The 22,852-nt window shown below is 42.4% G+C and overlaps 1 protein-coding gene across 7 annotated transcripts in view; it reads left to right on the forward strand.

The window, feature by feature from the left end:
* Positions 1–483: 483 nt before the first annotated feature.
* Positions 484–22,852, forward strand: part of EZH2 (enhancer of zeste 2 polycomb repressive complex 2 subunit) — a 92,053-nt gene continuing 69,684 nt past the window's right edge. For 2 of the 7 annotated variants that reach the window (XM_053265738.1, XM_053265734.1), the window contains exon 1: positions 484–1,088. Coding sequence is in view for 2 of the 7 variants with exons in the window: in XM_053265732.1 (XP_053121707.1) it covers positions 20,776–20,848 (73 nt within the window). In the remaining 5 variants the exon portion in view is untranslated. Of the gene's footprint in view, positions 1,089–6,457; positions 6,577–20,650; positions 20,849–22,852 lie in introns of those variants that run through there. The other 5 variants (XM_053265737.1, XM_053265736.1, XM_053265732.1 and 2 more) reach the window with 5 other exon arrangements.

Genomic DNA, 22,852 nt, shown 5'->3' on the forward strand with positions numbered 1-22,852 from the left:
AGTGTCAAAAAATGGTTTGCAAGTCTGATCCTGTACAGCACTCATGCGCGTCTAAGTCTATTAAAAATAGTGGGATTCTGGCGCGTCAAACTGCAGTGCAGAGGATCGAGCAGTGGCAGAACTATCTTACGCGGCAAGCCTACTCAGTAGTCCCTACTGTGTATAATGACAATCATTACCTCTAAGCATGTACAGGATTGCACTCACGTCCAGCGCAACGCCATGTAGGTTTATTCAGAAGTAGATCTAATTGCATTCAATAGGTTTTAGTCCCAGTGTGTTTAGGATTGGAACCTTAATCGAGGAAGGGGTCCCCCCCCCCCCACGGAGGCGGACAGCGACTGGCCAGCCTTAAACAAGCAACAGGCGCCGGCGGGAGCTGGGCGCAGAGCCTTGCCTGGGAGCGCGCGAATTTCTGTTCTACCGTGCGCGCGCGCGCAAAAAAACAACAAATCACAGCTGTTAAAACCGTTAACGGCTTGCCGCTTTAAAACTCATCAGGCGGGCACCCGACCTGAGCACGCACCCGCACTATTCGGACGGGACAAACTCCCCTTCCGCCATTTAAAATTAAGGGAGAGTTGTCACGCTTCTTTCACCCCACCAGGAAAGGAAACTTGAGAAGAGGGGGCGCTTAGGGGTGGCGATAAAGGAAAGGAAATTTAGAGAAAGCGAGAGCTAGAAAACTCCCTCCCGCCTCTAGCCAGCGCGAGAACAAAGAACTTCCCTCCGTCTCTCCCGCCCCGCACGTGGGGGGCGAAGCGGACTCCCCACCCCCTCGGTGCTTCTTGCACCGCCTCCCGCCGTTGCCGATTGGCGAAACCCAAGCCCTGCGGGGCGGAGAGGGCTGCCTCCGATCCAATCCAGACGACGACAGGTTCTTTCCAACGAGAGCGGTGGCCATTGGGCCGCCGGCGGGTTTGGCGCTCTGTTGTCCGGAGCTGTGAGGACGAAGAGAAGAGGGAGAAGGGTGCAGTGAACCTGGCGCGCGCGCACGGGCAGGGAAGAAAAGTGGGCGGAAGGCGGCCGGAGAAAGGGACGCGGCCGGACTCACCGGCGGTGGCGCTGCTGCTGCTGCTAGTAAGGGGGTGAGTGGCGGCGCGGGGGGGGGGTGTGTGCAGAGGAAAAGAGACAGACACGCCCGCTCAGGGCTCTTTGTCGTGCTTGGGGGCGGGCGGGGGATGGGGCAAGTCAGGGTGGGGGGCTTGTCTGTAAGGCGGGGGGCGTGGCTTCCCCAAAGGACAGCATGGGGACGGGGGTCTCGCCTTTCGTGGAAGCCTCTTCCAGCAACTGTGTTATCTATCGAGGGACTCAGTAGAAAGGGTTAAATGCTGTGGGCGAAGGAGGGTTTGCGAGAGAAAGGTTGAATGGGGTGGCGGGGATGGCTACGTGAGGGTGAATGGGGGAGGGCTCTTAAGGCGTGCAACTGAGTTGTGATAGGGAAATGGCAAAGTGCGTCGCGGGGCGGGGGGGGGAGAGTGAGAGTGGTGTTAGAAGAGGAGGGCAAGTGAGGACCCTGTGGGAAGGCAAAGGCCTCTCTATGGGGAGAGGGGGTTAAGGGAGGGTTGAGAGGAATATAAGCAGAGATGCAGGGACTAACCATTTCTTACTTGTACAACACTTAGCGCAGTATTAGGCTCTTTGTAATTAATGCTTTGGGAGTCATGGGTTAATATGTGGGTAAGAAGGGAGGGTGGGAACTGATGGTGAAGTTTGATGCTTGCTTAAAAGGTTTGCGGTGGGGTATGTTTGAGATCTTTCATATTAGGTGCAGGTGTATCATGGTCAACTCTTGGATATAAGTGCTTTTGAAGAGGCACAAAGGGATGCAAAGTCCTGGGATGCAGTGACAGCTGGAGGAAAGACCTGGAGTGTCAAGTGTCCTTTGTTTAGCTTGGTACTGTCCAGCCTGCCTAAGTAGGTTCTCCATGGAAGGAGTGCACAGATCTGCAGACACAATGGAGTGACTGAGCAGGCAGCTGGTGAGCTCTTAGACACCCAGCTGCAGAAGGAAGGGAAAGAATAGGTTATATTTTGAGAAATGTGATGTGTTCCTGCCCTTCCCTGCTTAATTCCGGCAGAACCTTCTTTACTTTATTCTATTTCAGGATGTAAGGATTGTTTGAAAGAAAAGATACCTTGCAAATTATAGAGAATTTGAAATGATTTAATTGGAACACAGCAGAAATCTTATTTATTGGGGGGAGCTGCCCATAGGAGATTGTTCAGACCTGAGAGTTTTAAACCATCTCAGTAGAATATGCTTTTCTAGTTTTACAGAAGCTGATGTTTAGTAACTTGGCTCCCATTATTTATGAGGAAGCTTTTGTTTTCATATATTAGATGAGTTGTTCGTTCTAAAATAGTTGCAAAAAGTGTCATACGGGATAATATTAGTAAAAACCATATTTCATAAAAGTGTTCCGTTTAATCACAATTTTAACTTGAAGCTGATCTAGTTCTATTGGTATCACTGGTGAATTTAAATTGGCCTAAATTCAAATGCCACTTAAAGTTTGTGGCCAGTTTTAAGATGATGCATTGTGATAGATTATCATCAAATGGGCATTATCCATAGCAGCGTTGGTTGAGTGGGTTTTCACTAGGATTTTCTTGGTGGATGTCCTCACTCCAGTGATCTTCTTGTAATATTATTGTATAGTGGCCAAATGATGCTATTTTAGGGCTTTCAGCCTAAACAAAATAGAGTGGGTTTCTGCAGAGTTAACTGACATACAAACTTAAATTTTATATTGATGAGTGATGGCTTAAAATGCATGTGGTATATAGGCTAAAACTTCTTTCAGTGATTAAATCTGCATATGTTGGTCAACTAAAAGTTTCAGCCCTTATGATTTTGTTAAACTGGCATCACCATATGACCCACTGTAATATAACTTACAGGGCTTACTGGGCAGGCCTCCTCTCCCAACATGTTTCAAATATGTATAACATGATGCAAGTTTGTGAATTGAGCAAAATGAGCAGGAAACTTTGAAAGGAAATAGTATGCTTAACTGACTTATCATGCTGACTTTCTAAAGAGTCACACTGTGTTGGGTTGCTTTTCTCATGCAGCAACACTAATATTGAGAAAAGCATGCTTAACAATGGCCCTGTTTGGTACCACTGTTACTCATAGTGGAAAAGTGAGAGAGTGGTTAGTCTTATGCACAGTGGTAGCTATGCCTAATTAGTTGCATAATTTGGCCCATATGCCTTGCACCTTTAGCACTAAAGTCCTGTCCAAATGTGTGATTTATATTATAAAATAAAATGCAAAGATTAGTACCTCAGAAAAGGAGGTACCAAACTTCTATTGTAGTGTCCCTTATCACTAGCAATAATCTTGTGGACAAACACATTTCGCTACTCTTTCTATCATACCTGCTGGCCACCGTCTCCTCCTGCACCCTTATTAGAGCCTTTCCCACTGTATGAACATCTGAGTCACTAGATTCACTGAAAGGAATCCAACCTACTGTATCAGATAATTTGATTTTATTGTATCTTTCGGAGATAACTTGTTAAAGATTTTTTTGCTGACGAGCAATTTAGTAGTGTTTAATAGGAGAAGATACTGAAAGGCATCATCTCATACTGCGCAGGAGATGGCAATGGTAAACTCCTCCTGTATTCTACCAAAGAAAACCACATGGCTCTGTGGTCATCAGGAGTTGACACCGACTCGACGGCACACTTTACCTTTACCTCTGATATAACGCAGCCAACTGCATTTTTAAAAAAAAAAGTTTTGGGAAAACCTTTCCCTAAAAGAAAAATCCAGTTGGTATGTGAGGAGGGTGTGTTTGTATGTCTTCTGTTTGCTTCTTGTAGGTCAAAATCATCGAAGCCATGTTTGACCCATAGAATGTCTCAAATTTAAATTCAAAGGACATTTAAGTAATTGTAAAGATAATTGTGTTTTGTGTACAATGTTTACTAATTAAGTGGTCATTGCAGATGTACAAGTAGTTATTCAAGTTCACTTTCAATTTTTCTCACCTCACCACTACCATGTGCCTGCTTTCACAGCTGGTACTGCTGGATTGCACTTATCCAATTAGGTACTGTACCAACCCTCTAAAACAGGCTTATATAACTTGTGACTTACCAAGCCGAATGCAACCCACCAGTCATGTTTTGTGGCCTGTCAGTGCTTAATTCTCCATTCCCCATTTTGGCAGTCGGAGGCAGGAAGCAGAAACAAGAGGTTTGTCAGGCCTCCTGTGGGTTGCTATATGTAGCTGATGGGCTGCATTTGGCTTAGTGGCTCTCAAATTGTGCACATCTGCTCTTTACAATTAAAAGCAACTGCCCTGCATCATTCTTTCTGTTTCAGAGAAAGAATTCTGCAATGTTATTTTGTTGAGTTGGAAAGGTCACTGCATGGCAGCATCTCTTGATGTTAGCTATCTGCAGTGCTCAAGTGTGTGTGTTTTGGGATATACAGTAGTCTTTCTCAAGTGCCAGTAAGGAAACTAAACATTTAAAACCTTGTTGATGTAGTACTGTAGTGGATTTTGCTTTTTCTAAATACTGTAAAAAGCAGGCCATTATTGTAGTTGCTGAAAACAAATGTACAAGGGGTGTACTGTATACAAGAGAAGAGAAAATCAAAGTCCTAGAGGTCTTCTGTCCCCCACCCCACCCCCTTCTATAATATTAAGACTTTGTGCTTGGTGGTAGCATCTGGAGCTAGGTCATCATCCTTTGTCACAAGTAGGAGATGGATAGCAGCATCTGCCTTTCTTGAAGCAGATGGAGGCAGCTACTGAGCCACAAGCTGATGTTACAAAGTGGCAAGGATCAGAGTTCAGCTTTGTTGCTTTGAGATAAGTTGCTTTTATACATAATTGGGGGAACAGGAACTCAGTGGTTTGTGGGGATGAGAGCAGGAAGCTATTACTTTATTAAGGAATATTGTTAAAACCAAAACAGTTATTTTGTATTTGTAGAAGAAAGGTGTATATAGGAAATTATCTTTCAAAACAATTTTTAGTACTGTTCTATTAGTATTTTAAGCCTATGTTTGGCTTGGACAATTTCAGTTACAAGTACTGTGTTTAAAGAGGCTTTTAAAAATTAAGTTTTTCTTGGAGCAGCCTGCACAGAATACAGTATCACAGGATTGTTTGTAGCCTTGAGGGAATTTTAATTGTACATTAGCTGCAGTTCATGGTCCACCTTTGCCTATGCACTTGTGTGTGTTGTGCCTTTTAAATATGGAGCTGATAAGTGCGCTTGTATAGCATTTAAAGACAGACTTGGCGCCATTTCGCTAAAGCGGCAGCAGAAAGAGAGAATGCATGCCTGCCTTTTAAAATATGCATTTTGAACACTACCGTTAGCCCTGCAGGGAGGACTGGATTTTTGTTTTGTTTTAATTAAATAATAGATTAGCACCTCTTAACCTGAAGGCCCAAAAGGATATTGGATCATGTTCCAGCCTAATAGGCAAAAATTACTTTTGAGGGAACTGAATTATCCCAGAAAATCTTATATAATGTTTAAGAATGTAATGTCAATCTGAAAAACATTCTTGTAAATAAATAGGAACTTTTAGTTAGTATGCTTCTTTCCTGATCGCCTATGTGGCTTAAATACATTCAGCTTGTAATTCTGATCAGACTTTCCTAGAAGCAAATAGTGCTTGATGTGTTTAGGATTACAATCCCACCGTGCACACTTTGGCTGCATCCTGGTGCATATTTACTTGGAAGTGCAGTCTGTTGAACAAAACTTATTCTGCTTAATTGTAGGTTCATGCTATAACTCTACTAGGAAGCAGCCTCCCTTGATCTTACTTGTGAGTAAACATAGTTAGGGTGAAGCTGTAAAGGTTTGGATGGCAGTTTGCCTAAGTAAATCTGTTTCTATAAATGAAGTCAAAGATCAAATGGCTCAAATGTCTTATGAAATTATTTGCTGCTAAAAATTAATCATTGCCTATATTAGAAAACCTGAATGAGTAAATATCAATAATACAGTTTTTAGCTGCATTTTATGCAATTGTTGGAATCTCATTTTGGTAAATGCAGATAGAACAGAAGCAGTGGTTTGTGAGGGAGTGCGTTCTAGAAAAATCAATTGTGTATTGAATCATATTTTGAAATATTAACTTTTTTCGACTGTGAATAAATTCATACTGTTAACATTTAGCATTTGGAATCCATGAAATTCTTCCTTGTGTTTGGAGAATATTTTTGCAACTTCTTCCACTGCAGAATGCATTTACTGTTCCTTGTATAACATACTTTTTTTCATTATAGTTATAATTTTTATAACTGGTTGACTAGAGTTTAGCGTCTCAAACATTGCCTCTTCTAAGCTGATATACTGTGCTAAACCTGTTCTGTCATTTGTAGAGCATGTTTCTACCTATAATTTGCTATAATTTGAATATTTCTGCTACATCTGCTAGCACACTATGAAATTTTGTTTCATTTATTTACAGTGTCTTGAAAGAAACGTCAGTGTTTTGTCATTATTTTGCAACTGACAGAGATGCACTTCTGTGTCTATATAGGAACCTATGTGACTGCCTATACTGAGTCAGAGCACTGGTCCATCTAGGTCAGTATTGTCTACTTTGACTTGGTAGCATGTCACTGTGGCTATGGCACTTGTCTTGACCTCCTCCTTTCCCCCTTTCCCAAGCAGCGTTCCTTCTAAGGCATGTGCACGTGTGCGCTCAGACGCTTTCTGATGTCCGTTCAGTTAATTTGAGATCCCACTCAGGTAGAATCAAGAAAGCCCGATTCTGAATGCACTTGTACACACAGTGCCTTGATACTGCCGCCCAGAACAAAACTCAATCTGCACATAGATGAGAAAAAATAGAGAGAACACTGTTCCGAAGGCCTCAGTAATGCATAACAAATTTTGTTTGACTCTAGGAATTAGTCTAAAAATTTAGGAGCCACAATGTCCTCTGTTCACTGGGGAAGTAGGAGCTTCCTGTGTTGCTTGTTGCCGCCTCCTCTTCCTAGTCACATCCATCTATCACCTGGGTTAAGCACTACTCCTTAAATTAGTAAGGGAAAGGAGGAAGTTCTTTATCACCGTGTCCTCCTTTGACTGCCCTTCGGAGTTAGGGTCTAGCCATTTATTGCATGCCAACTTCTCCTCTGTCCACTGCCTAAATATCCTCTCCCCCTACCTTGTAGGCTTCAGAAAGTTTGCCATGCCTTTTTGATAATCTTCAAATTTAATAGCATCTGTATCCTAATTTATTGCCCTGGTAACCCTGTGTGCATTGGGACCAGGGAGTCTGGACACAGTGGTTCATAGGGATTCAGTTTTTGGTCTTTTCCATTCCTATCTGGAGATGTCAAGGATTGAACCTGGAATCTGAAGCATACACAGCATGTGCTCTGCCACTGAACTGTGGCCCTTTCCTGTGTGAATGCTGTGCATTTGACTGTCCGGTCCTAACATATTTACTTGAAAGTAATGATTGTGCTGAATCCTGAAAAGTGAGTGTTTGAAATATACATTTACCTATTTTGCTAGATATGTACTACTACTACTTTGCATATTTATATACTGCTTTTCAACTAAAGTTCCCTAAGAACTTACATAGAGAAATGAAAACAAATAAAGATGGATCCCTGTCCCCAAAGAGCTCACGATCTAGAAAAGAAACATAGACATCAGCAACAGCCATTGAAGGGATGCTGTGCTGGGATTGGATAGGGCCAGTTGCTTTCTCCCTGCTCAGTAAAGAAAATCACCACTTCAAAAATTGTAATTTAATTGTAAACTGCCCTGAGCCATTTTGGAAGGGCGGTATAGAAATTGAATGAATGAATAAATAAAAGGTGCTTCTTAGCTCAGTTAGCAGGGGTTCTTCAGGTTCATAAATCTTGGATTTAAATCCCTCACCACCACCACCACCACACACACACACGGAGGTGCAAACTCACAAAACTGCACTTTCAAGCCAAAGATTGACAAAGTTTGGTCCCACTCTGACCAGTCTTCCCCGCCAGTTTTCCAGCCTTTCCAAACACTCCATTATCCCAGCAACTGTGGAGGGGGGGGCACTTACTCCTCTTTGTTGCTCTAGCACAGGGGCACACAACTCAAATGCCCCAGTGGGCCAGAACCAACAACGACTTGGCTTGCAGGGGCCGAGGTCAATTTTCAGTGCATTATGACATTAAAATTATTAAAAACATTAATAGAAGCAACTATTAGTTACTTATGGATCTTCCCCCTTGTCAAAAGACCCACAATTTTAACCAAGGAGAGTGCCCATAAAATAGGCCCTATCCCTGCTCAGTCAGTGGGGCACCTGGAGTGAATGCCAGCCCCAAACAAATATCAAGTCATCTCCTCCTCTTCCTCAATCATAGTTGATTTAAAGCTCCAATTCTAGGCATGCAGTCCTTGAGCTCTTCATTAATCCTGCTGTTAATGGTTCCTACTGCAGGATGCTCCTACCTTGGGGCCAGCAAAAGCGTTCCTGCGGGCCAGATCTGGCCCCCAGGCCTTATGTTGTGCAGGCCTGCTCTAGCATATGGCACACCAAATTCACAGTATGTAAGATGCTTCCCCACCCTGTCCTTTCTTTGTTGCTTCAGCTCAGCTGAACAGCAAGCAAAGCACCTAGACTGGGAGTTGCAGTTTTTGTATGGACTATTGTCTTTATATATTGCAACTGACTACAACTCAAACTAGCCTTGGTACGTTTCTTCTTCCCAATCAGCAAAGCTGAAGGGAAATGAAAGGAGGGAAAATGTCTCTTGCATAACACAGTCTTTATTTTTGGCATGTTGCATGCAAAAGCAATAGAGGGGAAGGAAGGAGCTCCCTTCCCCACTTTTGCTGGGGTAAGTAATGAGTGCATTTAGGAGGGTTTAATGGCTAATGGAGAGGACTAGCAGGGAATGGGGGGACATTTGCCAAGACTTACACACAATCTGACTCCTTCCTGATTCTTTTTCAAATAAGTTTGATAAAATCTGAACTAATATGAGATGAGTGACGGAGCAGTCACCTTGGCAATTCACTGCCAAAGCTGATTCTGAATTGGATCTAGACCTCTAAAGTTTCAGTCTGATTTTGAATTGGCTTGGTTTTGCACAAGCCATCACTACTGTTGGCTCCCTTCCGCATTTCACAAACATACCTTGGCAATAGGGAGTAGGGATGTGCACGGAACCGGCAGGGGCCAATTCAGTGGCGGGTGGGGTGCAGCTTTGAGGGGGAGGATGCACTCCTCATCCCCTGCCGCATTTTCTCCGCTGGTGCTCGGTTTTCTAAACGAACATCGGTGCGGCAGTGTATCTCTCTGCCGCCCCATCCACTACGTTTTCCAGATGTACCTGGAAGTAGCAGATGTGCCTGTGCGTGTGTGCACGCTCCACAAGCATGCCCAACATGCACGTCGCACGCAGGTCTGCCTGCTACTTCCGGGTACATCCAGGAAATGTGAACAGGGTGGCAGGGAGGTACACTGCCTCCCCGATGGACATTTAGAAAACCGAGCACCGGTGGGGGAAATACTGCAGGTGGGGGGGGGTAGTGGATCCTACCCCACCCTTAAAGCTGCACAAACACCCCAGCTGTCGAACTGGCAGAGTCACCTGCCATTTGAACCGGTTCGGAGTCCCATAAAGGGGATATTCCCTAAGGGGAATATCTTACAGTGCTCACATTCTAGCATTCAAATCTCAGTCTTGAGGTTTATAGTTGCTGCAAGGCCCTTTGTGCCTCCCTCTTTCTCATCATGGTAAGCTTGCAATTTGGAAAAGGAGGGATTTGCAGAGGAATCTTGCAAAGGTGATGGGTGGGCAGACTATTAGGCACTGATTTATTCCTGATGACATTATCAAATTAGGCAGGGCTCAGTATGGAATGATGTTAGTAAATTTAAATCTCTAGAGAGTGCTTGTCAGTTTTGTTTTAAATGTGCTCATTCCAATTGTGCTGTGGACAGCTTACCCACTCAGTGCTTGGAACTAAATTCCACTGTGTTCAATAGAACTTCTTCTCAGGAAAGTGTGCTTAAGATAGTGGAGTAAGTGTACCAGGGTTCAAAATTATAACAGCGCGTTTCTGTGGCTAATCTAATGGTATAGCCCTTTTGAACAAAAGGGAGTTTTAAAAGTGGCCCTCAATGAAACAAGGTGTACCTGGAATTAAATGTACCTGTTTGTTAGCATTTTAAATGCTTTCTAAAACAGATTTCCTTAGATTTCTAGGTTTCAAGTAGCTGCATTTGGTCATCATAAACTAGGTTCCCAAATCCAAACAATATAATCTGTATTTTACCCAGACAAGATATGAGATGTGCAATATTCATATAAATTTGGTTAATTTCCAGCAAAATTAACCTAATGGGTTAATTCTGAGGGAAATTAAAATTAAATATAATTAAAAATTATGGGTCTGTGTGTGGAATGGAACATTGTCTTGGCTGTCTTCTGAAGTTTATCTTAAGCCCTCTCTAATGCAGCATCGATAATTGTAAAGCACATAGAAGAACAGGCCCTGCTGGGAGAGAACCAGCATGGCTTCTGCAAAGATAAATCTTGCCTCAAAAAACTTTTGGAGTTCTTTGAGAGTGTCAGCTAGTGTGTGGATCAAGGTGATCCAGTTGACATAGTATACCTGGACTTCCAAAAAGCTTTCGACAAAGTTCCTCATCAGAGACTCCTGAGAAAACTTAGCAGTCATGGGATAAGGGGACAAGTACATGTGTTAATTGCTAACTGGTTCAAAGACAGGAAACAGAGGGTAGGTATAAATGGAGAGTTTTCACAATGGATGGAAGTAAGAAGTGAGGTCCCCCAGGGATCTGTACTGGGACCAGTGCTTTTTAATTTATTCGTAAATGATCTAGAAGTAGGGGTAAGCGGCGAGGTGGCCATATTTGCAGATGATACCAAACTCTTTCGGGTAGTGAAATCCAAAACAGATTGTGAAGAGCTCCAAAAGGATCTCTCCAAACTGGGTGAGTGGGTGAAAAAATGGCAAATGCGCTTCAGTGTTGGCAAGTATACAGTGATGTACATTGGGACGAAAAACCCTAACTTCAAGTATACGTTGATGGGAGATGAACTGTCAGTGACTGACCAGGAGAGGGATCTTGGGATTGTGGTGGACAGCTCGTTGAAAGTGTCGACTCAATGTGTGGCAGCTGTGAAAAAGGCCATTTCCATGCTAGGGATAATTAGGAAGGGGATTGAAAATAAAACTGCTAACATTATAATGCCCTTATACAAAATGATGGTACGGCCACACCTGGAGTACTGCGTACAATTCTGGTCACTGTATCTAAAAAAGGACATTGTAAAACTGGAAAAGGTGCAGAAGAGGGCAACCAGGATGATCAGGGGCCTAGAGCACCTTTCTTATGAAGCAATACCTGGGGCTATTTAGTTTAGAAAAAAGTCGACTGCGGGGAGACATGATAGAGGTCTATAAAATCATGCATGGTGTAGAGAAAGTGGATAGAGAGAAATTCTTTTCTCTCTCACATAACACTAGAACCAGGGATCATCCTATTAAATTGATTGCCAGGAAAGCTAGGACCAACAAACGGAGGTACTTTTGCACAGAATGCATAATCCATTTATGGAATTCTCTGCCACCAGATGTGGTGACAGCAAACAACCTGGATGGCTTTAAGAGGGGTTTGGATAACTTCATGGAGGAGAGGTCTATCAACGACTACAAGTCAAAGCGCTATAGGCCACCTCCAGCTTCAAAGGTAGGCTTCCTCTGAGTACCAGTTGCAGGGGAGTAACAGTAGCAGGAGAGAGGGCATGCCCTCAACTCCTGCCTTTGGCTTCCAGTGGCATCTGGTGGGCCACTGTGTGAAACAGGATGCTGGACTAGATGGACCTTGGGCCTGATCCAGCAGGGCTGTTCTTATGTTGTTAATAATCTGTTTCACAGGTGAGAATACTGAGTTTCTCATGCACATTTTTTACACTACAAGCTGCTTCTGTGTGCAAGGTTCTATGCCTTGGGATTCTAATCCAATACAGGTATTTAAAAAGGAAGAGAAAACATCTGTGATCTTTTCCTACAACTGCAGTCGGGAGGCTATCGTTAGTGCAGAGCAGCCACTCTTCTTGAGGTTCCTTCTCAACTCAAATTGAGACTCTAGTGTGGTGAGAATGCAGCAGCTCACACAAGTCCAGCATAGATTGGTGAAGGTTCTCTGCCCAGGGGCTATCCAATACACACAGGCTGGGTGACAGGTGGAAAGCTCCTTCTGTTCCACCCTTCAGGTGTGTTTTGATCTGGGTTGTGATCCGTGAATCCATTAGAATGGGTTCTGTGCCTGGTGGTTACCAAGCCATGAAAGCCTTCCTCCTGATGCTAAGAGGGAGGGTGGTACTACTGCACTTGGACAACACTACTGCCATCGCCTACCTCAACAGACAGGGTGGGACGGTCTCCAGGTTGCTGTGTGCCCTGAGCATTCAGATCTGGCATTGGTGTATCAAGAACAGCATTACCCCAGTGGCCATCCACATCAAGGGCACGGACAACATAGTGGCGGATGGCCTCAGCCGTTCATTCTCGATGGAAGTCCGACACGAGTGGGAACTGAATGACACTTACCTGCATAGTTCAGCTCTGGGATCACCTGGAGATTGACTTATTTGCTACAGTGCAGAACGCAAAATGCAAGCTGTTCTGCTCAAGAGTGGGCCACAACCCCCTGTCTTTGGGAGATGCCTTCCAGATGGACTGGTCAGACATTGGACTTACATGTTCCCCCCCCTTTGCCTCTTGTGAGCAGAGTTGTGGCATGTCTACTGGCAGGCCATGTGAAGTGCATCCTGACCACGCCTTGGTGGCCCCGCCAAGCATGGTTTCCACATTTACTCAGACTAGCTTCGAACATTTTTCAGAGACTTCCGAACCATCCAGAACTCCTTTATTCAGGAAAACGGGCACCTTCTACATCCAGAAGTACTCACCCTACAACTAACAGCGTGGAAGATTGGCTGCTGAAACGGATCATGTTGAATCAATGTAAACCATCTACAAGAAGGAACTATGCCAACAAGTGGAAAAGATTTGCTGTCTACGCTTCTCGGCATGCATTCCGCCCTAAGGGGGTCTCAGTCCATGAGATCATACTTTATATGACTTCTCTGAAAACGGCAAAGCTTTCAAATGTATCAAAATCCACCTGGCGGTACTATTGTCTAGGCATCCAGGGTGGGATGGCAAGACATTGTTCTCCCATCCCTCCTACAAAAGTTTCTTGAAAGGCCTCACTAACCTGTATCCTCCCATATGTAAGCCACTTGAGCAGTGGATTATCTCGCTGGTCCTCTCTGCCCTGACTGAGCCGCCCTTCGAACCCATGCATGTTCCGCAGCATTGAAGGTGGCATCCTTGAAGACTGCTGCCTTGGTGGCTATCACCACTGCTCGCAGGGTGAGTGAACTTACAGCTCTCCAGATGGATGTCTCTTATGCCCATTTCTACCCAGACAAGGTTCTCCTCTGGTCAGATATCACCTTTTTACCTGAAATTGTGACTGACTTCTACATCAATCAGGACATGGTGCTGCCCACTTTAAGTTGCCAACCACGCCGTTGGAAAAGGCCCTGCATTCCTTGGATGTTCGCAGAGTGCTTCTCTATTACCTTTCTAGGACTAAGCCTTTCTGGTCGTCAAAGAGACTATTCGTCTCCTATAAGGGAGTAAACAAAGGACAGGCATTGTCTAGACAGAGACTGTTACTCTGGCTTGTGGAAGCCATCTGTCTGCCATACTCTCTACAGAAAGTTCAGCCACCAAAGACCATCAAGGCACATTCCACAAGAGCTTATGGTGCTTTGGCTGCTCACCTGTCTGGCGTATCTTCTCAAGACATTTGTAAGGCTGCTACTTGGTCTCCTGAGCAAACATTTGTAAAGCACTACGCTATAGACTTGCGGTCTTCTGCAGAGGTGAATTTTGGGAGAGGTGTCTTCAAAAGGGTGTTGCAGTAACTCTACTGCTCCCTCCTTTAGGAGCTAACTAAACACTCATTCTAATGGATTCAACGGATCATGACCCAGATAAACAGGTTGCTCACCTGTAACTGATGATCTGGTAGTGATCCGTTGATTTCCATTAGACCCTCCCGGACCTCTGCTCAGCAGTAGTACTTACTTTTCTGTAGTAGAACCTAACTGTTTACTTGACTGCTTCGGTGGTCTCCAAGGAACTGAGGTGCCTGTGCTGCCTCCCGCCTTAAATAGCCGCGTGGTCATGTGGTGCGGGTTGTAGGCGCCGAAAAGGAGCTGTAGAACACCGAGAGGCTTCCGTGCAGGCGCAGAACCCTCAGTTAATTCTTGGTCATCTTCAAGTCTTCCAAGCCTCCCTTCTCAATTAATAGGAAAGCAAGATGTAGGAAAGGAAGCTCACAGGGTTTCCTGGTGACCCTGTTTGAAAAAACATGACTTATATTTTCTTTGTTTAAAAAGAACAGGTCTTGAATCTTCTCATAGTAGACAGAATTAAGCCCCTGTTGCAAAATTCCAACAACTGCTCTTAAAGCTATGAAATATATATCTGAGAGGGTGTTTCTATTAGCAGCTAGTAATTCAGTATACTACCAAAAGCAGACAAATATTTGCATTTGTTGCTTCTGTGTGTTTTTGCTGCTGCTCCACTTCTGCTTCTCTGTGTTTTTATCCATGTTTAGTTTTTGTGTTTGTATATTATATATTTTAAATCAGATTTGTTTCATATTTTAAGCTTAATACTTTTAACTGTTGTTTTTATTATGTGTTTTAACTTTTGTAAACCACCTTGGGATTGTTTTTAATGAAAGGCGGTATATAAATTCAATAATAAATAAATTTAACAATAATTTGTGACCTTCATGTCCTAAATTGTAGCTATACTGCACCTATGCTTCAACCATCTTGCAGCAATTTGATTTCTTTCGTTTTGTAATTGAATTTGCTTTTAGCAAATCTGGCTGCTCAGTGCACAATTTTAACTTCAGTGCTATCCAAGAAGTTGGATCTCCTGATAAAGATCAGATAATCTATCCAGTTAATTATCAAATATACTGGAACGTGTGCATTCTTTTAACAAGATCAGTCTTGCAAATAAGGCCTTGGGGGACAGTTTCCCACGTCTCTCACTTTGTACCCTGGAGGCAAGCAGCCGTAAAGATCTGCTAAACTTTTGCTGCTGCTCCAAAACAGAAAGGAACATTGAATATATACCATGTCAGCCAAAGAAACCACTGCTCCCTTGCTCCACAAACCACTTGTGGGCAGGGCAGATAAAAATCAATTATTTTTGTAAAGGAAAAAAATGATTTTTTAAATTTAAAGTTTATAATTCCTCAAAACAATTCTTAGAGAAAAAATGAACCTAGGTAAGAGGTATCCATAATTATGAATAGTAATCATACCTTCTAATTATGTGTTGTGAACATACTTGTTAAAAGCATATGGAGATGGGAAAACAGACATGATCCGTCCTGTTTTGCAGGAGGTATACCGTATTTTATGGACTATAAGACACACTTTTTTCCTCAAAAAATATCTGCCAAAATTCAGGTGCGTCTTATACTCGTAACTGCCCAACAGGTTCGAGGAGGGGGGCTATCCCCCAGCAAAGCCTGTACGGATGCTAAAGCAGGGGGTTGGGGGCGACCCTCTTTTAACCCCGTGCCGCCTGGGGACTGCCACTCCAGCTCACCCTCTGCACCAGCTCACCCTCTGCCGCTTGGGCTGTGGACTCCTCCTCCTCCCCCAACGAGCCGGTGGCCTCCGAGGATCCTGCAAGTTTTACATCACCACCAGCAACACCATCGTTATCAGCTTTCCCTCCCGTTTTACTTTCTGCAAACATGTTCAGCTGAAGAAAGTGCAAAAAAGTAGGAGAGCCTACTTTTGCATTTGAACATCCAAGAGAGAGTGGTGGCTGCTCCCTCCTCTGGAAGTTCATATGACCCCTGCCCGCCCACCCCAAGTATGTGCATTCTGGTGAGGAGAAGGAAAGCTCAAAAACGAAAGAGGTGTTTTTTTTTTTAATAGGGTCAGAAGCGAGGTTGAAGAGAAAACAAGGAGTGGAGTAGGAGCAATTGAAAGAGGACTTATCTGAGGCAAGAAGAAAGGAGAACAAACTGAAGCAAGGCTGAGAGTCCTTTCCTGGAGCTAGCAGGACTTTTCTGTACAGTTTTGATAACAGTTTAATATGTTAAAACTCTGAAAAACTGGATTAAAATTAAGGTGCGTCTTATAGTCCGTAGCGACTTATAGTCCATAAAATACAGTACATGTGCATGCACACAGTCAAACCTTTAGCACCACCACCCTATCTCTAACAGAGTGAAGACAAAAGGTCAGTGAACAGAGGATTTGGGGAGATGGAGGAGATCTGAGCAAGGAAGAGAAGTCTGGATATAAATGCAAGGAGCAGGGAAAAGGAAGTGAGCAGAACATATTCATGCTGAGGAAACTTACTTTGAGTGTAACCTCCATTATAGAAGGGAAATACGTATCAGGACAGAAGGCCATAAAAGTGACCCCATTTGGGAATATTTTAATGAAGTTCTATACCTGCTGGTAAGACAAGCATGCTGCATGTGTGCAAAATGAAAACCTTATAGCAAAGAAATGCAAGAGCAAAATGAAAAGTGCGCCTGCTTTGGAGTGATTGAAGGGAGCATGTTTGAACATGCAAGTGTGTATCTCCTTTGCTACTAACTAAAATGACCAAATCATCATCTGATTAAAAAAAATAATAATCTTGGGTTGGTGGTGGTGGTGAGATCAGAAAATTGCAATATAATATACAGGTGAAACTTGGAAAATTAGAATATTGTGCAAAAGTCCATTAATTTCAGTAATGCAAATTAAAAGGTGAAACTGATATATGAGACAGATGCATTACATGCAAAGCGAGATAAGTCAAGCCTTAATTTGTTCTAATTGTGATGATGATGGCGTACAGCTCATGAAAACCCCAAATCCACAATCCCAGAAAATTAGAATATTACATGGAACCAAGAAGACAAGGATTGTAGAATAAAACAATATCGGACCTCTGAAAAGTATAAGCATGCATATGTATTCAGTACTTGGTTTGGGCCCCTTTTGCAGCAATTACTGCCTCAATGTGGCGTGGCATGGATGCTATCAGCCTGTGGCACTGATGAGGTGTTATGGAAGACCAGGCTGCTTCATTAGCGGCCTTCAGCTCTTCTGCATTGTTTGGTCTCATGTCTCTCATCCTTCTCTTGGCAATGCCCCATAGATTCTCTATGGGGTCAGGTCAGGCAAGTTTGCTGGCCAATCAAGCACAGTACACAGTATACTTTTCAGAGGTCCGATATTGTTCTATTCTACAATCCTTGTCTTCTTGGTTCCATGTAATATTCTAATTTTCTGGGATTGTGGATTTGGGGTTTTCATGAGCTGTACGCCATCATCATCACAATTATAACAAATTAAGGCTTGACTTATCTCGCTTTGCATGTAATGCATCTGTCTCATATATCAGTTTCACCTTTTAATTTGCATTACTGAAATTAATGGACTTTTGCACAATATTCTAATTTTCCAAGTTTCACCTGTATAGTGTGCTTCTACCTTCTAAAAAATTAAACCTAAATCTATCTCTGAATAGTGATGAATATGTATCAAGGTTATATCAGACAGCAAGAATGCAATTTTTATAGAAAATAATGATTTAAAAAAATCCTTCTGATTTAAATTGTGATTTAAATCTTTAAATTGAGTCTTCCTGAGAATTTATTTAAATCTATTTGATTTAAATCAAATCTGCCCTGCTGGTGGATCAAATCTACAGCTTGCTATTCATCTCTAAAGTTGTTGTCAGAGAGAGGAAAAGAATTAATTTCTGTCTCCAGTACTAGAATAATCTGAGTTGCCTGAAATTTGATGCTAGTACCTAAGAATATGTAGTTGTGGATTTTGGGCACAAGGGCATTCTGTGATTATGGTCTCTTGGCACTCTTATCTTCTTTTTCATCCCGTAGATCTATTCATTCTTCCCATCATCTTCTGTTTCAATTATCAATGCAATTCCTACATACATGCATGTTTGGATGTGTATGAAGTTTTCTGGATGGGTGGGTTTTCCCTGATGGACAATGTCAAGATCTTTGAAGTCTCTCAGTTTCTCCTCTTTGAGGCCATTTATAAAGCCGTACAAACCTTGAACCCTGTATATGCTGTAGTGTGGGAGTGGTTTCTGTGTGTTCTGATCCCATACTTCACTGGTAACGTATAAATGGCAATTAGAAGAGCAGTTCATGCTGACATGGGAACAACTCTTTGCTAACTGGGCAAAGAGGCACCTTTTAACGTGGTGATTCTCTTTATTTAGCAGGGGGAGAGTAACTGGCTCTATCCACCTCCAGCACAGTATCTCCAGTGACTGTTGCTGGTGTCTTTCATGTTTCTTTTTAGATTGTGAGCCATTTGGGGACAAGGATCCATCTTATTTATTCATTATTTCTCTGTGTAAACTGCCCTGAGCCATTTTTGGGAGGGAGGTATAGGAATTGAATAAATAATAAATAAAATAAACATGGGGGAAGCAACATAATTCATCCAATCCATGTAGTTCCCATTACAGCATGGAAGTGATTCACATATGTTAATGTTAATGCATGAATTCAGCTTTACAGATTTGTAAATCCCGGGACAAGAACTTGAGAGAATCAGAAGCCATAGTTTCATTTACCAAATACCAGAGATGTGGATTTTCTGGAAAACTTTGAATTGGAAAAATTCCCCTGCCAACTTCCCTGATTTGCATTATTTTTCCCCTCTAGGTTTTTTTTTACAAATTGTTCCAAGGCCCTAAATAGATTATGGTCTAATTTGGCATGTTTGACCTAGTTATATAGTTTTAAAAACAACTTCTACCATATTGAATTCTCCTAACTGTATCTCTAAAAAATTTCCAGCAGCCAAGTAGAAATTTTAGAAATGGAAATATTTCCACTGGGGGAAAAAGGTATGGGGAAAACTTTTCTGTGTTGAAAAAATTTCTACCCCACATCTCTGCCAAATGCTGAAGGCTGCTGAACATATGGTATAATGGAAGTCACTTCTGTGTAGAAAAAGGAAAGTAACCTGAAAATAAACTTTCACATTTCAAAACTTAATATGTATGTATTGCAGTGTGTGTGAACACATTTGTTAGCCAAAATTGGCCACTAGTTAAATATGTGTTTGTAATTTCTGTGTGGTCATCTATATGCAGGTTATCCTCTATATCCTTTATAAAAATGCCTTTATGTGAGAATTTAATAAAGTTGTATGGCCTTGAGTGACTTACTATTCATTCAGGGAGGGGGAACACAATGCAAGCAAATGTGGTATACTTTTATGCAGGCAAACCTTGCCATTCGTGGACCTGACACCCACAGTTCTGTGTATCCGTGGTCCGGCAATTAACACCTGACCTCAGAATACAAGGAAAAAAATTTCCCCAAAGAGTTAATTTCTGTGGTTTCGAGGTGGCCGGAAATGATCTCAGAGGTCATTTCTGGCCACCATTTTGTGAAGATGAGTAATTTTGTGGCTCATTTAGTTAAGAAACCCCCCCCCCAAAAAAAAACTTTCCATGAAAACTCATGGGAAAATGGCAATTTCGGACATTTGGGGGGCACTGCAGGATTGCTGCAAACCTGTGAAGCATGGTAGGGCACTACGTTTATATTATTTCTGCCTGTTTTTGCTGCGCTTAAGTTTTCAATTTTAAAGCTTCCTGGAACCTAACCCCCCCAGTCCCATTGACTTAATGCCCCATTATCCATGGTTCCATTATCGGCGGTTGTAGTGGAGAATAGAACCCCCATGGATAACGGTGTTTGCCTGTACAATAAGATTAGTTTTGAAATATTGGTATCCCGCTGCTTAATCAGAGGGATTCCCTCTGATTAAGTGGTTAACAAATAACATAAAACATAATAAAACTCGGATATGAAAATTTATATCTGATTTTGTTCACCAGGTAAAAATCTAAATAAAAGCAGTAACTGTTTCCTGAAAATCATCAGAAAGGGAACTTGACTTGTGGGCAAAAGGAAACTAGTTCTAGATACAAGATATCTCATTGAGAAAAGCTCTGTTTCTTGTTGCCATCAAAGGCACTGGAAGATGCTTCGTAGTTTATTGGTCAAAACTGGCTTCTAATTATGTCTGCAAGTTTAGTTCTTTAAGTATTGGTGAAATGTATTTCTTACAGTTAGTAGCAGTTAGTGGCCTATGAACAGTTGCCAGAGGCAGCCCCACATAAAGCACACTGTAGTAGTTAAAGCTGTGTGTTATCAAGCACATATTAGTGGTGCCAGGTCTTGTTTTTCAAGCAGGTCAGTTGGCCAGAGGACTAATGCTATTCCCAAGCTTTGATCGTGATCCTTTAGGGGGCGTACAGCCCTATTTAAAATAGGCTGTATCCCAATTCTGTGATTAGCTGTGTCACCAACCAAAAGTACCCATCTTGTCTGGACTGAGCTTCAGTATATTATCTGTCAGGTATACTGTACCAATACTGATTCCAGACATTTGTTCAGGCTATCTACAGCCACACATGAAAAAGATAGAAAGGAGAGAGTGAGCAGTGTGTTGTCAGCATATTGATAGAATGCCCCGAATTTTTAGACAGTTGTATTGGTTTTATGTAGATCTTAAACAGCATGGTGGACAAGATGGAGCAGTCCCCCAGCAACACCAGTTGGATAAGAAGCTGCCAGAGTATGGTGCCTCCAGTTTCATCCCAGATAAGCAGTCCAGAAGGATATCATGGTTGATGCTACTGAAAATTGCTGAGAGGTGTAAAATAACAAACAGAAACACATCCCCTCTGTTCTTTTTCCTGGAAGGTAATCCATATAGGCAGCTAAGGAATGTTTCAGTCCTAACCCCAGGCTGGAAACTGGATTGAAATGGGTCTAGAACATCAGTTTCATCTAGGAATACCTGGAGTCTGCTGGCTACCACATGCTTGTTCACCTTGCCCTGAAAGGAAATCTTGGTGACTGGTCAATAATTGTTAAAGGGTTTCTTTAGGAATGGCTTTGCAACTGCCTGTCTCAAGATGTCTGGAACTATTCCTCATTTCAAGGAGGCATTAATTACCTCCAAGACACAGTTGATGTAAAAATTCTTCCTAAGATGTAAAAATCCAAGATAGGCTTGGGTTGAGCAAACAAGTCATAGACCAAACAATTCCAGTTAGCTAACAACTGCCAGTTGCCTCATCCAGGCAGTGACTGAATCCAGAACACACCTTATACTTGTACTGCTTTCATAGTAGTGCAGTTGGAACAGATATGAGCAACTTTATCTGTGAAATGCCTTGCAAAGAAGTCGTAGCAAGCTACAGGTTGTTTGATATTCTCACTTTGAGGGCAAAGATTTAAAAGATCCCTCTTTTACTGGTTGTGGGTCATGAGAGGGATTCAGCCGCTCTGAAGCACCCTCAAAATAACCTCTTTGTATCAGTTATCACTACCTGATCATTCAGAGGATCAGAACTCTTTTTAAAAAAACAACAAAAAACCCTAATAAATTCTCAGGATCTCTCTCTCTCTCTTCATATACTCTCTTACTTGATGTCCACAGATACTTAAAAGAAACTCCCTTGGAACTAGAGTAGGTCTCAAACTCATTAGCATAAGTCCAGTGAATGTGGATAGGACAAAATGTGAAAACAATCTTCAAGCACAGTCTATTTATTAAGGAAATTTATTAAATATATTTATTAAGGAAAAATCCGAATGCACAGACAAATTCAAGGTAAGGAGAGAAGGGCAAACAAAAAGGTTCAAAAGGAAAGTGCAGTGATGATAATATTAGTATGTGACTATGTAGATCAAGCCAGGTGGCCATACTGCTTAGTTGACCAAAAAAATAAAAGAGCTTCTGGTTCAGGCAGTTTCTCAAAACATGTCTGCAAGCTGCTCCTAACCTCCAGAGGACAGAGATGACTTCAGGGAAAGAAGGGACTTAATTTTCCTTCAAGTCCTTTGGTTTTATGAGATCACTCCTCTTCAGGAAGTGAATTCACAAAATCATCAAACCCAACCGTCCTTTAGGAGTGAAGGTTATCTGGAAAAGAGGGGAAGAGAATTTGCATCAGAAATAACATTGTTAGGGTAAATTGTCAAGTTGTCACACATGGAGGTTGCAGGAAGATAGGCATTGAGGTAATTCACACAATCAAAACTATGTTCTATCCAGGTTTGGGAGCTGTGTGCTCCCAATTTTTGGTTGTGTGTAAGCAAGGTAAGAGGAAAACCTGGGAAGAAGTGATTGTGTGGAAGCAAGGTAGGTGGAAAAGTTACCCAGGTTTCCCTCCCATCTTGCTTCCGCACAATCACTTCTTCTACCAAGTTTCCCTCCTACTTTGCTTCCACACAACTGAAAATTGGGAGCACACACAGCTCCCAAACCTGGGTAGAATGTACTTTTTGACAGTGTGAATGACTTCATAGTTCTAGGTGATCAAAGGAACGAAGCCAACCATCTCAGCCTTCATGACAGTACCTGACAACACTTAGCTGAGCAGGCAACAAAGGAACTGATTTGTCAACTCATACACCTGCATTTGTGCATAGAAATGTTAAGACCTGGAGAGGAAATGTATCCCCCTCCCCCACACATCCGATCTTCCCCAAGGCTAGAGGTGGAAAAATAGGAAAATGGGGGGGGGGGGGGATCTCATGAAAAAAAAATTGTCTTACAATGGTGCATGAAATACTCTACAAGAGAGTCTTAATATCACTTTCTATACATTGTTCTTTCAACATGCTGTCTACCAGCTATGTAATTTGAAGATCTTTCATGTAAAACAATAATAGATTAGATAATTGCAATTGTTAGCC

This window comes from Hemicordylus capensis, chromosome 6, assembly GCF_027244095.1.
Source record: "Hemicordylus capensis ecotype Gifberg chromosome 6, rHemCap1.1.pri, whole genome shotgun sequence".
NCBI classification, from domain to species: Eukaryota; Metazoa; Chordata; class Lepidosauria; order Squamata; family Cordylidae; genus Hemicordylus; species Hemicordylus capensis.